The 14,426-nt window shown below is 58.7% G+C and overlaps 1 protein-coding gene across 2 annotated transcripts in view; it reads left to right on the top strand.

Moving 5' to 3' along the window:
• Nucleotides 1–14,426, top strand: part of ABTB2 (ankyrin repeat and BTB domain containing 2) — a 181,333-nt gene that overhangs the window by 162,050 nt on the left and 4,857 nt on the right. Inside the window, exons 6-14 of one of the 2 annotated variants that reach the window (XM_081241357.1) lie at nt 1,992–2,081; nt 2,646–2,747; nt 4,752–4,848; nt 5,109–5,244; nt 7,051–7,280; nt 8,746–8,924; nt 9,366–9,471; nt 10,420–10,522; nt 11,047–11,137. In XM_081241357.1, the coding sequence (XP_081097483.1) occupies nt 1,992–2,081; nt 2,646–2,747; nt 4,752–4,848; nt 5,109–5,244; nt 7,051–7,280; nt 8,746–8,924; nt 9,366–9,471; nt 10,420–10,522; nt 11,047–11,137 (1,134 nt within the window). Of the gene's footprint in view, nt 1–1,991; nt 2,082–2,645; nt 2,763–4,751; nt 4,849–5,108; nt 5,245–7,050; nt 7,281–8,745; nt 8,925–9,365; nt 9,472–10,419; nt 10,523–11,046; nt 11,138–14,426 lie in introns of both variants that reach the window. The other variant, XM_081241356.1, reaches the window with a different exon arrangement.

The raw sequence follows: 14,426 nt of genomic DNA, 5'->3' as shown, positions 1-14,426 counted from the left end.
GGGTTTAGAAACCCACACAGAAGCATGAGGGAAGTTAAATGCCACCTGAAGGGTCACATAGCCCTCTCGGAAGAGATGAGAGCGTGGTAGAGAGCAGATGAGGCGCCCGGCGAACCCAAGCCAGAGTGGACTTCGACAGGTCGGGCTTGAGCAGCCAGGGAAGGCTTCCTCCTGGGGGATCTGAGCCAAGCTGGAGTGAGGGGTGGTCAGATGCACTGGAGAGGAGTGGGGAAGGCATTCCAGGGAAAGGAGATGCTGGGGGCAGGAGCATCGGGGCGGGACAGTCGGGCACGTGCTAAGACAGGGATGCTGCAGCCGAGCTCCGGGAGGCGACAGGCTGGGTCCTGGGATCTCCCCGAGGTGCCTCTGTCAATGCAGGCTATGGGGCTTTCATCCTGGGGGTCATCATCTTCCTCCAGCAGTGTGGTGGGGAAGCCCATGGACACTAGCCTCAGACGGACCTGGAGTTTAGTCCTCCTATCCTAGCTGTGACAGCTTGGACAAGCACCCCTCTGAGCCTGTCCCCTCACCTCTAAGATGTGGGAATAAAGTACCCGCCCCACAGGGTTATCAGGCTTTCGCATCAGGCACATAGTACATGCTCAATAAATGTTCGTTCAGTTTTCTGTTGTTGATACGATGATGATCATCCCTGAAATCTGTTAATCAGCCTCTTTTGATTTAGCCTCTTTAGGTACCTGCAGTGGGGAGGGGCCCACACACAAAAAAGTAGTTTCTCCTTAGAAGGCTTGTAGCCTGGTTTACACTCTGAATCATGTACAGATGTGTGGAGAAAAAAGAAGTCAAGCATGTGCCAAGGGGAATAAAACAAAGTCAGATTCTCACTCGGTGGCCGTGGGCTTTTCTCTAAATGTTCGGTCCTGTTTGTTCCCTCAGCCTCAGTGTCTGCAGAATGATCTGTGGGTAAAAAGGCCTCTCACCCATGATTAATCTCGGGCCATTTCTTTATCTCTGGGCACTAGGCAAGGATTCATGAGGTAAGGAGATCTTGTCTACACACAGATAACCTAATAAGTAACATCGCGGGGCTCCAGACAATCGCTTGCCAGCATCCAGCTGTGGAATAACACTTTCCACCGCTGCCTTTGCTATTACTGGCCACAGAGGAGATTCCCCGCCAGGGAGGCAGCTCTGTTAATCGTCCACCTAAACTCAGGGAGGGATTGGGCCTCAGCTTTCAGAAAAGCTCGGAGCTGCTCACAGCACGAGATGTTAAAGTCAACCTCTCCACCCTCCGTGAGATGCCTCAGGGGAGAGCTTCGCAGCTGAGGCAGGCCCGGGTTCCAGCTGAGTTCATCCTCTTACTTACTGTGTGACTGTTGGGCAAGTTAATCCCCTTCTCTGCTCCTCACCTGTGAAGTGGGGACAACAACAGAACCTCCCTAATAAGGATGGTATGGCCATTAAATGAGACATGCATGTAAGTCACTTCACACGGTGATTTACCAGCACGGGGCCTGGGGTGGGTTTGGATGCGGCGGTGTAACATAGTAGCAGTGATAGAGTTGTTGTGTTATTTTACTTAGTGAGCTTATCCTGAGTTAGCTGTACTAAGCACTTTATACATAGTAACTCATACTCTTTACAACAACCCAACGAGGTAGATACTGTTGTTATTCCCATTTTAAAGATAAAGAAACTGAGGCACAGAGGAGTACAAGTAACCTGTACAAAGTTTACAGCAGAAGTAGCCTTTGCACCGGAGTCTGGCCATAGGGCCTGTGCCCTTTGCCCTTCTGGCGACCTGTAGTGCTCATGGAAATGTCCCCTCCTCATCCTTCAGGTGTCATACGTCCAGTGGGCCTAGGAGGGGCAGGTTGTCTTGTTCAGCACAAGACACAGGATTGTTCAGGATGAGCAGCTGGTCAAGCAGGAAGAGCTGGATCTGGTTTCTGGGTCAGACACCTATGGAACACGTGTCCTCATGTTCTGTTTGCAGACAGTTTAGCATCTGCCTTTGGTTCATGTAGGGTATGACGCCGCTGATGTATGCCTGTGCTGCTGGGGATGAAGCGATGGTCCAGATGTTAATTGATGCTGGAGCAAACTTGGACATCCAGGTGAGAAAGCCCCCAAGGTCTGCACCGGGCTCCTAACCCAGCAAGGGAACACCCCAGGGTCTTCATCATCCATGCTAGCTGTGATGTTTTGGACAACTAGACGTGTCTCAGAGGACTGAAGACGCAAGATGCACAGAGATCACAGTTAGCAAAGAGGGTTTTTCCTCAAGATTTGAACTTTCTGTCAGAGAGGAAGTGAGCTCAGAGGGGAGTCGAGCAGAGAGAATGGCTGTAATTCTGTTACTGTAGCACCTGTCCCATTTTATCAACTGAATCCCCAGCCATCCCCACCATCCCCAGATACTTCTAGCTCTACCTTCCTCTGAGGCATAGTGTTCCCTCTCTGCCATCTCTCTGCCCAGGGCAGACATCACTAATTGAACATCCTTTTGAGCCTTTCCCACAGGGTACTCCAGGCAGACATTGCCAATCGAACGTAGAAAGCTCTTGAGTTGACTCCTAGTCACCATCCCTGCAGGGCTCCCCTTAGCTCAGGCACCTGTGTCACCTGCCCAGGAATGTCACTGACCTAGGAAACACTGATCATTTGTGGTATTTTTCCAGGTTCCAAGCAACTCTCCCAGGCACCCCTCCATCCACCCTGACAGCCGGCACTGGACCTCACTGACATTTGCTGTGCTGCATGGACACATCTCTGTGGTCCAGGTGAGCTCCTGCCAGGTATGCAACATGCCCCCAGCTTGCTGAGTGGGTTGAGTCCCAGGCGTAGCCCCAGTCTTACCTGTGTGAGCAGCAGCCTGGAGTCAGAGACACCAAGAGACGCTCGTTAACGGTAGCTCACTTGGTCAGCAAAGACCCACCTGGTCTGCCTCCAGGAGCAGGCTTCAGTGTGAGGATACATGTGAGAATTTTAGGGAGCAAGATGCAGGCCCAAGTAGCACCAGGCCTGCCTGGCGTCTCTGCATCTGTGGGTGGGTCCTGGGGCGTGCTGGAATCTGGAATCTGTGCAGGTGTGCTCCGTTTCTCTCCTCCAGTAATCTTTCCAACCGTAGCTGTTTTTACTCCCTTATGAGTTCTGCCGGTTCTAAACATCATGCAGTCCTTCCGGTACTGCCCCTCCCCGGTAGCCCCTCCCCGGTAGCAGGCGTAGTCTCTCAGCTCCCCAGTTCCTGAAAGAGGACTCAGATTGGCACAGCTCGCCTGTCAAGCCAAGCCACACTGTGCCCACCTTGGTCCCAGTAGCTGTGGCTGGCGTGAGGAGGGGGTTCAGGCCTAGAAGTGGAAGCTGTGGATGGGGCATGGTGACACTGCCACTCGGCTCCCAGACTCCTTCACTCCTTAGGCCACAGGCCCACAGGATTCCAGACTCCTTCCTGGGAGTTCGTATTCCACCCTTGCTGTCTGCTAGATTGCCGGGCCTTTGAGGGCAGGGGTCATGTCCGGCCTATTCATCGCTGTGCACCCAGGCCTGGCCTATAGGAGGGATGCAGTAAATGGTGGTCAGTGGGCTGACTGCCACATCCTGCCTGCTTTTTGGTGCGCGTCCTCCTAAGGCCCTGAGCAGAGTTCCACGCTAGCCCAGACTGGCCTGCAGGGCTGTGCCCTGGACTCACCTGGACTGGTGCCCATTTTCACCCTGACGGGCAGGCCTCTTCCTCTTCCACCTTGGCGCACTGGCTCAGGCAGAGGTGCCCTTTCTGCCTGACGGGAGCCTCCCACCAACAGCCGCCCCCATGCTCCACGCTGTGGGTAGGCTGAGAGGTCAGCCTGGGCCCCTCGGACCTGGTCTCCAGGTGACGGGGCCGCGGCGTTGCCTTAGCCGGCCGAGCACGGGCTCTGAGGGGGCTTTGGTGTCCGGAAACCTGGGAGGGTTGGAAGGCGGCTCCCTCCAGAGCAGCCGGTCAGGAAAGGTGAGATGGAGCTGAAGTCACCCACCCCTGCCCCAAGGCAAAGCCAGCCGGCTCAGCTGGAAGTGCTTGGTATCTGTTAGCCCTGCCCCCTCTGTCCCCTGCAAGACGTGCCCTTGCTAGAATGGGGAGAGGCCACCTGGTGTCCCAGACAGGGAGGCTCCACCCCAGCCCCGCACTTCCCAGCCTTGGGTAGCTCACCGAACCTCTCTGATGAGAACCCTAAAAGCCACTAGTCATTGAGCCCCTATGGAGAGGTGAGCACCGTTTCACTTCATCCCCAGCAAGGCTGCAAGGCGGGCCTCTTTTGCATTTTCCAGATGAGGAAGACTGAGGTTTGGGGAGTTGAGGTACCTGCCCCAGGTCACCCACTGGTCTGTGGCCAGCACTGGCACTCAGCTCTAACACCCCTGCCGTTCCCACTACCTCTGCTGCCTCCAGAGCCCCCGTTTCCCCCGGTTGATTGGGGGGTGGTGCCTTCTTTTCTGCTCATCTGTGTGAGTTCTTAGAAAGATCACTGCAGCCAGTTTGTAGGAAACTGTTTGAACGGGAGAAATAGCTCAGAGGTCCCTATAGCTTAGGGGCTTGGTCCAAGGCCACAGGAGTGGAGGTGAAGATTCTAGACACTTAGAGCCCTGAAGGTAACCAGGAGTTCTAAAATTCTGGTTGCCTGGACGCCTGGGTGAGCCGGTCCTTGGTCACATGCCCCAGGAGGGAACTACAGGCCCCTCCCCAAAGCCTCCCCTGCACATGCCCCAGACACTCCCTACCACACTGAAGTGTCCTCCCTGTGCCCTGGAAGTTGCTGCTGGACGCCGGTGCCCACGTGGAGGGCTCGGCAGTGACTGGTGGCGAGGACAGCTACGCGGAGACACCCCTGCAGCTGGCTTCTGCAGCCGGTAGGTACACCGCGGCCCTGCCCAGTGAGGGTCCCCTACTGCCCCACGGGTCCGCCTGCCCCTCCCCACGGTGTCACCCAGCCTGGCTGAGCTGCGCACGCAGATCCCTGTGGCGAGCCTTGAAGCCCCTCCTTCTGGGTCCCAGGGGCTCCCCTTCACCCCATCGTCCGTGTTTCTGCCACACTCACTGCCCAGGCAGGCCCAGCAGAGGGGCAGTGACACAGGCGGTGGAAGCATCCTCGGTCCACCTTGTCTTTCAGGGAACTACGAGCTGGTCAGCTTGCTGCTCAGCCGGGGCGCCGACCCCCTCCTCAGCATGCTTGAAACCAACGGCATGGCCTCCTCCCTCCACGAGGATATGAACTGCTTCAGCCACTCAGCCGCCCATGGCCACAGGTACCCGCCCGGGGTTCCTGCCCTGTGTGCTGTGGGGCCTGAAGCAGGCTCTCAGCAGAAGAACTAGGCCTGGAGGTCCTTCCAGAGGTGGGGGCTGGGGATGGCTGCACGCACACCAGCCGGAAAGAAGACAGGGCTTCAGGCAGCACGGGGGCCCCAGATGTTGGAGACCCGGAGACGCTGGGTTGCTTAGAGGTCCTACAGCCAGTTCCTGGCAGACGTGGGACTGCAGCAGGCCCTCCCATTGCCCCGTAAGGCTCTCCACCCTGCAGCCACCCAGGACCCCATCCCTTCCCACGCCTGGGGTGCTTCTCCGGTGCCTGTAGTGGCCTGGGGTGCTAGGGGCTTCCACACAGCAGGCCGAAGACGCCGCTGGTGGCTCTTTGGGAGATCGCGTCTCGCTCCAGGAGCAGATGGTGGACCTTGCTTTGCGGGGGCCGGGGCTGCGAGAGGGCAAGGCTGAGAGCAGAGCCGTTAGGCAGCTCAGGGGGCAGAGGGAGACAGGGAAGAGGTGAGTAGAAGGCTGAGAGGGCAGGCGGGACACCTGCTTCCCGTTCTCAAGCCCAGACTGTGCCCTCGCTGTGGCCCGTTCCCTAGCGGGCTTCTCCCCGCCTTCTGCGCCCGGCCCCCGCTCTCACCCATCTCCACCAGCCCTGCCCTCAGGCACCACCTCGCAGGGCACGGCCTCCAGGCCTCTCTACCCCACCCAGTGCCCGCGTTTTCCCCCGCTGTGGCCTCTTCACCCCGCGTGGAGTTGCCCCTCTGCCCATCGGCTTCCCACTCTCTCTCTGGAACACGGGCTCCCTTGGGTGGGCGCGGTGGGTGCTCACTGTCCCGTGCCAGCTCACGCCAGACTGGGTACTCTGTTAAATTGCTGAACTGGCAGAGCTACAGCAGGATGACCCAGGTCCCTCGAGGGGGTCCCCGCCAGGCCTCCATCACACAGTAGGGGAAGGTGGCGGGGGAGGGGTGGGAAGGGGTGGGGGAGGGGTGTGCAGGGCCACTGGGAGGAGGCTCAGCCCCAGGTGACCTGTGGGCCTGGCCCTGCTGCAGCCTGCCCAGAGCCCCACCCACAGGCTGTGACAGAACGAGCCTGGGGCTTGAAGCTCTGGGTCTGAGTCTTCATCCTGCTCAGAGTGACCGCGAGCAGGGTGTAGTCATCGCCCACGAATGGCGAGGTACCTGGGATGGCTCAGGTTAAGTGCAGCGGTACATGGGAATGTGCTCCATCGGGCATCCAGTGTGCTACACATCTGTGTATGTTAATGAATTCAGTATAAAATGCAGCTCCACTTCATTCTTATTAATGGAGGGAAAGGAAGAAATGAGTATAAGCATGTCCTATGTTTCGGACACGTTTACATGTGTAAAGTTGACTGCTATTAGGAGGACTGCTAGGTATCAGGCTCTGCATCTGATGTCATCACACTGGCCTCACGTTAACTGGGAGGTGCCCTGTCCTACAGATGACAAAGCCGTCAGGGCTCAGAGAGGTAGAACAACCTATCCGAGATCACACAGGATGGCAGAACCTGCTTGGTCTCAAAGCCCACGACTTCTCGGCACTACCTGGATGGCAGAAGGGAGAGGCCTCCTGCACCTTCCCCTTTACTCAGCCAGGTGGCCAGGGATGGGGGTCGCTGGGAGCCCTGGCCCAGCCTGCCTGGGAGGGGAAGACCGTGAGCCCTTTGTGCCCGCACATGCCCCATAGCTGCCCATCTGGACCACGGGGCGCCAGAAGGCAGCTCGGCGGGTGCCGTCCGTGGCGGAAGCCTCAGGCATCACCCTCCGTCCCTTTACCCACAGGAACGTCCTGAGGAAGCTCCTGACGCAGCCGCAGCAGGCCAAGGCAGACGTGCTGTCCCTGGAGGAGATCCTGGCTGAGGGCGTGGAGGAAAGCGACGCGTCGAGCCAGGGCAGTGGCAGCGAGGGGCCCGTGAGGCTGAGCCGGACGCGCACCAAGGCCCTCCAGGAGGCCATGTACTACAGCGCGGAGCACGGCTACGTGGACATCACCATGGAGCTGCGGGCACTAGGTGAGACCTTGCAGCGTACGGGTATACACGCGCGTGCACACACACACACACACACACACACACACACACACTCACACACACACACACGCTCTGCTGCTCCTCAGGCCAGGAGCGGGCCAGGTAGCTGAGCATAGGGTGGGGCTCAATTCCCCCGGGCCTGGTGACTGACAGCCAGGACAGGAGCTGCCCTGAGCCTCGGACAGTCCTCCGTGGGGATGTGTCTCAAGAGCCTCACCCCAGCCCTGTGCCCTCAGGTCCCCCAACCTCCCTGCTCCAGTCCTGGGATGTGTAGCTCTGGGAGCATCTGTAGCACTAGGGGTCTACATTTCTGGTCAGCTAGATGCTCTCCAGTCCCCCAGCCAACCTCCCCACCTCCTTGGAGCTGCAAGCCTGCCGACTCCTCCTTCCCTCCCAGGAGGCTGGTCAGACAGACAGACTTGGGTGAGAGCCTGGCCCTGCCACGTTCGCTGGTGCTGATGATCCTCCTCTGTGAATGTGGTGTCGTCACATGCAGCTCAGAGCCCAGTGCCAGCTCACCATCAGCACTCAGTGCACGATGACAGCATCGTTACTCTCCCGGGGGCCGTGACACACGAACGCCCGGCGCTGGGCCAAGGCAGCAGGAGGCCACATGGCCCTTCTGTGGCAAGCCAGCCTCAGTGATCTTCTCTGTGAAATGGGCTCCTACATACAGTCAGTCAACCAGGGATGCTAACGTTACGCACGTCATCATGGGGGGCAGGGAATGCCAGCAGTCCTTTTTTAACCCATGGTGAGGTGGGGGAGTAAGAAGCAACCCCTCTAATTATCAGAAACATCACTAGTTTTTGTCGTGATCTTTACACAGTAGTTGTAAGTTGCTCTGCGGCCCCGCCAACACACTCCAGGGAGCTGGTAAACAGTAATTACGTGGCACTGGATGTGCACAAACAGACCAGTGAGCTGGGCGCTAGGAAAAGCCCTCTGCGATAGGACGGGGTTGATTTCAGGCTTCTAGACAGGCAGGGAGCCCCTGGGTCCCCAAGCACCCTGCATATCCTCCGGGTATCCGAGTCTCCCGGGCTACCCCTCGTAATTATAATGGGGCCTCCCCCAGTAAGTAAGTCCGAGGCCCAACAAGGAGTGGGGCCAGTGTGGGTGCTGGGATGGCGCTTGAAAGTCCCCAGGCTTAGCTGTGGATTTTCAGAGCTCGGGCTCCCTGCACTTGGTCCGGAGGCATTCCTCCACCTCATCTGACACGAACCTGGGGAGCCCTCTGATGTCTCAGGGAGGCCCGTCAGGGTGAACGGAAGCTTTGCTTACTGGCTACACCGAGGGGGCTGGGGGCTGCCCCCTGCTCTGCAGACACTGGGCGCATCGCAAGAGAGCCTGCCAGGAAGGGGTTCACTGGGAGGCGGGCTCGGTGGCCCCCGCAGGGAGCGCTCTGCCCAGGGGTGACTGCTGCCTTTCCCCTGCCCGGGCCCAGGCGTCCCCTGGAAGCTGCACGTCTGGATCGAGTCTCTGAGGACATCCTTCTCCCAGTCTCGGTACTCGGTGGTGCAGAGCCTCCTGCGGGATTTCGGCTCCATCAAGGAGGAGGAATACAATGAGGAGCTGGTGACCGAGGGCTTGCAGCTCATGTTCGACATCCTCAAGACCAGCAAGGTGAGTGTCTCCGGGCAGGTCCCTGCCCCAAGCTCAGAGAACCCAGGCTCCAGAGCCCGCGGCCCCAGCAGACCATGGGACGGACACGGAGACTGACGCATAGGCAGACAGACACAGGGACAACCCCTCCCACGGACAGATGGACACAGGCACCTTCACGCACGCGGGTGGACGCCCACCCCACACGCAAACGCATACCTCCTGGCTGCAGAGGCCATGGATTTGTCTGGGCTGGAGCCCAGCCAAAAGAGCGATTTGGGGACTCAGTGTTGAAGGGGCAGGCCCCCCTCACCAGGCCTCCTCCAGGAGGAGCAGAAGGCAGCGGCTGCTCTGATCCTGGCCTGGACTTCTGAAGTTGGCCTGACGTAGCAGGAGCTGTAAACAGACGGCCATAGGATGGGGGGTTGAGCTCATGGCCCCTCCCTGACTCTCCCCCCACAGAACGACTCTGTCATCCAGCAGCTGGCTGCCATCTTCATGCACTGCTACGGCAGCAGTCCTATCCCCAGCATCCCCGAGCTCCGCAAGACCCTGCCGGCCAGGCTAGGTGAGGCCTTCCCCGCTGGCCACCCGCGCTTGCCAGGCCTCCCTCCCCTCCCTCTTCTCCCCTCCCCTCCCCTCTCTCCCTTCCCCTCCCCTCTCTCCCTTCCCTTCCCTCCCCTTTTCCTCTCCCCTTCCCCTCCCCTTTTCCTCTTCCCCCTCCCCTTTTCCTCTCCCCTCCCCTCCCCTCCCCCCTGCCCTTTTCCTCTCCCCTCCCCCTCCCCTTTTCCTCTTCCCCCTCCCCTTTTCCTCTGCCCTCCCCTCCCCTCCCCTTCCCTCCCCTTTTCCTCTCCCCTCCCCCTCCCCTTTTCCTCTCCCCTCCCCCCTGCCCTTTTCCTCTCCCCTCCCCCTCCCCTTTTCCTCCTCCCCCTCCCCTTTTCCTCTGCCCTCCTCCCTCCCCTCCCCCTCCCCTTTTCCTCTCCCCTCCCCCTCCCCTTTTCCTCCTCCCCCTCCCCTTTTCCTCTGCCCTCCTCCCTCCCCTTCCCTCCCCTTTTCCTCTCCCCTCCCCCTCCCCTTTTCCTCTCCCCTCCCCCCTGCCCTTTTCCTCTCCCCTCCCCCCTCCCCTTTTCCCCTCCCCTCCCCCTCCCCTTTTCCTCTGCCCTCCTCCCTCCCCTCCCCCTCCCCTCCCCTCCCCTCTCTCCCTTCCCCTCGCCTCCCCCTCCCCTTTTCCCCTCCCCTCCCCCTCCCCTTTTCCTCTGCCCTCCTCCCTCCCCTCCCCCTCCCCTTTTCCTCTGCCCTCCTCCCTCCCCTCCCCTCCCCTCTCTCCCTTCCCCTCCCCTCCCCCCTCCCCTTTTCCTCTCCCTCTCCTCTTTGTCCTCCTTCCCCTTCCCAAGTGCCATGGCCTGGCCTCAGTTTCTCTACTCTCCACACTCCCCACCCCGCCCGCCCCCAGCACACAGGTAAGAAACCCCGGAGGCCGGCTCCTCAGTCACCCCCTCTCCTTCCCTACTGGCAGATCCTCACTTTTTGAACAACAAGGAGATGTCGGACGTGACCTTCCTTGTGGAGGGAAAGCTGTTTTATGCACATAAAGTCCTGCTGGTGACAGCTTCTAACAGGTAGGCAACCCGGATAATGAAGTCTCAGCTGCCGGGAGGCTGGGCAGCTTCACGTGGATACGAGGTGATGGACAGGCTGGAGAACAGCCTCTGCCCCCCACAGGGAGGTCACGGAGCGCGGAGGCCCCATCCGCCCCACGGCGGGCACGGGACAAGTTGACAGAGGGACAGTCGAGATGGGACCCAGAGTTCTCCAAGAGGAGCTCTGAGGCTGTATTCTTTCTGGCCAACTTGCTGCCTTTGATTATTAGAAAACATAAATGTTCTGGCACAAAAGTCCGTTTTCCAGCTGCAGGCGTCACAGTCACTCGTCTGGGGGCAGTAGGGACAGGACGGGGCTCAGCCCAGCCGCCTGGACGATGTAAAACGTCACTCGCCGAGCATCATTTTGAGAGCACGGCAGTAACTTTTAAAACGCTCCTGTGCCCTGGTGGCCAGTCAGGTGGCGGACGGTGCCGTTGCCACACGGCCATGGAGTGAAAGTCACGTTCAAGCCCCGACCTGTCTCATCTCCTCGGCTCCAGGTTCAAGACACTGATGACCAACAAATCAGAGCAAGATGGCGACAGCAGCAAATCCATTGAGATCAGTGACATGAAGTACCACGTTTTCCAGGTGTGTGGACCGCAGTGCTGCACGCTTCTCAAGGGATGCCCCCTCCCCCCAGGAGCCCCACCCTGGCTCGTCCGTCTGGGCAGGAGCAGCCGTGAGTCGGTCATAATCTTCCCCTCCGTCCCCAGTGCCTTCTGTGTTCTGCTGAATCTCAGTGGTCAGATTGGAGCATCTAGGTTTTTCCCAGGCACAGGTAGCCGTTCCATTGTGACTTTGTAGCTTCAGAGCCTGTCTCGTGGGCCCTGAGCTCTAACCACTGGGTGAGGGGTCTGGGCAGACTGATGGACGTGTAAGGACAGGCGCACACCACGCGTGCAGCATGTGAGTCCTCGTTCCCCGGAGTGAGCTCCCAGCGTGCAGACGTTGCCCACGTGCTTGTTGGGAATGCAGAACCTCAGGCCCCAGCCCAGACACCCCACATTTTAACAAGACCCCGGTGGGTGGAGGGTGACGTGCGCGTGCGCTGGTGTAAGTCACATCACTCCTCCCGAGCATCAGACCCCAGCCATGCCGGCCAAGCAGGAAAAGCTATGGTGAGCCCATCCTGGGTGTGGAAGACCAAGGTCAGGGCTTTCGATCTCTAAGCTTCGGAGAACCTCAGAGGCTGCGTAATGGAAACTCCACAGGCTGGCCACCAGGGGTGGCAGGCGGGGTCTGGAGGAAGAGGCTGGCTGGGGTCTACGCTGAACCCCGGTGGGGAGCTCCTTTCTAGAAAGTGATCTCCAGGCTGCAGGCATGACCCTCAGGGGCTGAGACTGAGGCCAAGAGGCAGCTGGTGGGTGGGTCCAGGACCTGGCCTTGCACAGGACAGGCTTGTGACTTAACGGGAGAGCTCACAGCCTCGCAGAAGCATGAGGAGCCACCATCTACAAGGGTTTGGTCCCTCTCTCATGTTCCCTATAGTCATTTATTTAGCATTTAGTCACTGACGGGTACTGCGGAGACGGCAGTACACGGGACGGGGACCCTGCCCTCCACGAGACGGGGTTATGAAGTAATGGTCTAGGTGTGGTGGGGAAGGCACTGGGAGAGCAGGACGGGGCATCTAACCCAAAGCTGCGGAGGAGGACGTTTCTTGGAGGACGAGGGCAGCCGGCCAGGTATCGGGAGCTCCAGGTAGAGGAAGAACTGCACGCAGGGTCCCAAAGCCAGAGACCACGACCTGTCCAGGAAATGCCCTCTGGCCTAGTCCTGGCAGCGATTCAGAAGAACATCCAGAAATGAGGCTGAAGCTGCCCCCAGGAGCCATAGCATGAAGGGCCTGGGCTTTAACCCAAGGACGGATGGAAGCTACTAGGAGGTCACCATCATCACAGACACTTAGCCAGGCATGGTTCCAAGTGCCTTGCCCCTGTTCTTCAGTTAAGCTTCACAGCACAGTCCTAGGAGGTACAGGTTTGTTATCCTCTCTTGGTAGATGAGGGGTCACAGGCACAGAGAAGTCTAGTAACTTGTCCAAGGTCACAGAGCTGAGGAGTGAGAGCCAGGATTCAACCTTAGGATGTGTGGAATGGTCGTCTGCATTACCTCGCTCACTCTGGACGGTGAGGAAGGGACTGGAGGGGCCATGACTGCAGCCAGGGGACCAGTTAGGAGGCTGTTGAGAAATCCAGCTAAGTGATGATGGTGACCAGGTAGTGGCAGCAGGATGGAGGGAAGTGGGCGAGGGGAGAGTGGATGGAACTCGGCGACTCAACGGGGTGGGAGACCCAGGGTCTGGCGTAGGGTGTCTCCCCTCCCCCCTTTTCCTGTCCCTTGAGCCAAACTCACTGGGGAAGGGAACAGCTCTAGAAACTTACTTGGCTAAGAAGCCCAAAGTCCAGGTGAGTTGGAGCATGAGGTGGGGTCAGGCTCTGACACAGGAGGCGGGTCTGAGAAAGGCAGCAGGGATTGGGCGGGAGTGGGGGGGGGGCAAGGGCACACGTGTGGCTCGGGTGACCACTGCCATCAAGGCTGCATTCACGCAGCAGGGGAGGATGCCTGTTCCAGGACAGGCCGGGCAGCCCTTGATGACTTCTCGGAGTTGTCACGAGGGTAGATGGGGACAACAGGTCTAACGTCGGGGCACACGTGAGCCTGGGCATGTTAGCCACTGGCCTCGACCCCTGGGTCCTCTAGGGACAGAGCTCTGCCATCACTGGGGGGAGCCCGAAGCCATCAATCCAGGGCCAGTCCTCCCTAAGAAAGCCTAAAAGTTTCAGAGCAGCCCCCAAACATCTCATTGGCTCTCACAGCACGAAGAGAAATGGCGGTCACTATTTGTTTTCTAGAACAGGAAACAGAGGCCCAAGGGGATCTAAGCAGTACTATTGTCCAATAGAAAGATAATGCAGGTCACATAGGTAATTTAAAATCGCTTAGTAGCCACAGAAACAAAAAGAAACAGGTGAAATGAATTTTAATAATATTATTTAACTTAATGTAGCCAAGATAGTATCATTTCAACATATAAAAAAATTAATGAAATGTTTTACATTTTTTTCACACTAAGTGTTCAAAATCCAGTTTTGACACAACACGTGTTAATTCAGAGCAGCCACGTTTCAAATGCTCAAAAGCCACACATGGCCGGTGGCTGTTGCATTAGACAGCACAGGTCTAGACACTTGCCAAGGTCACTGCCGACTAAACCCAGGCCTCTGGGGGAGAGCCCTGCCATTGTGACGTGGCTCTTGACCCCAGGCCTGTCCCTGCAGCATCAGTGGCCTCCCTGTGGTCGCATTCCTGGTGGCCCACTCTGGGCAGGAGGAAGCCCGGCAGCCCCTGCGGCCAGTCCTGACAGCTGCTCACAGGCAGCAGCCCTTTGGGCAGCCAGTCCAGCCCTGCAGGCTGCCTGCCAGCAGCCCAGCTCCCTCAGCCAGCCTCCAAAAGGGCAGTTCTGCTCTGACTTCTGTGGACTCGTATGCATTCAAGTGACCTCAGGGAGATGCATGTGCCACCGATGGCTGGGCCTGGCCAAAACCAGCTACCAAATGCAGCAGGAGGCTGCCTTCCAGGCCAGGAAGGGGAGCTGCAGGCTGTCACCTGTCTCCGAGCCTCTGTCCCTGGGCCTCTTCTCACCTAGGGGCTGCCCTGAGGCCATCCCTTAGCAAAGAATCCCTGCAGATGTGACCTACCCCACTCCCAGCCCTGGGCGTTCAGGGATGTCCTGCTGGTGCTGTGCTCAACACCCACTCAGCTCCCGGCATGGGGATGGCAGAGGAAGCCAGGCGTGGGCCCGGTACCACCTGGAGCGATGCGACACATGGACACATGTGTAACTGTAGGATCGCCATGTGAGCTCCAGCAGGGG

Source organism: Mesoplodon bidens, assembly GCF_964165515.1.
Source record: "Mesoplodon bidens genome assembly, chromosome: 7".
Taxonomy (NCBI): Eukaryota; Metazoa; Chordata; class Mammalia; order Artiodactyla; family Ziphiidae; genus Mesoplodon; species Mesoplodon bidens.
This window is presented reverse-complemented; position numbering and strand designations above follow the sequence as displayed.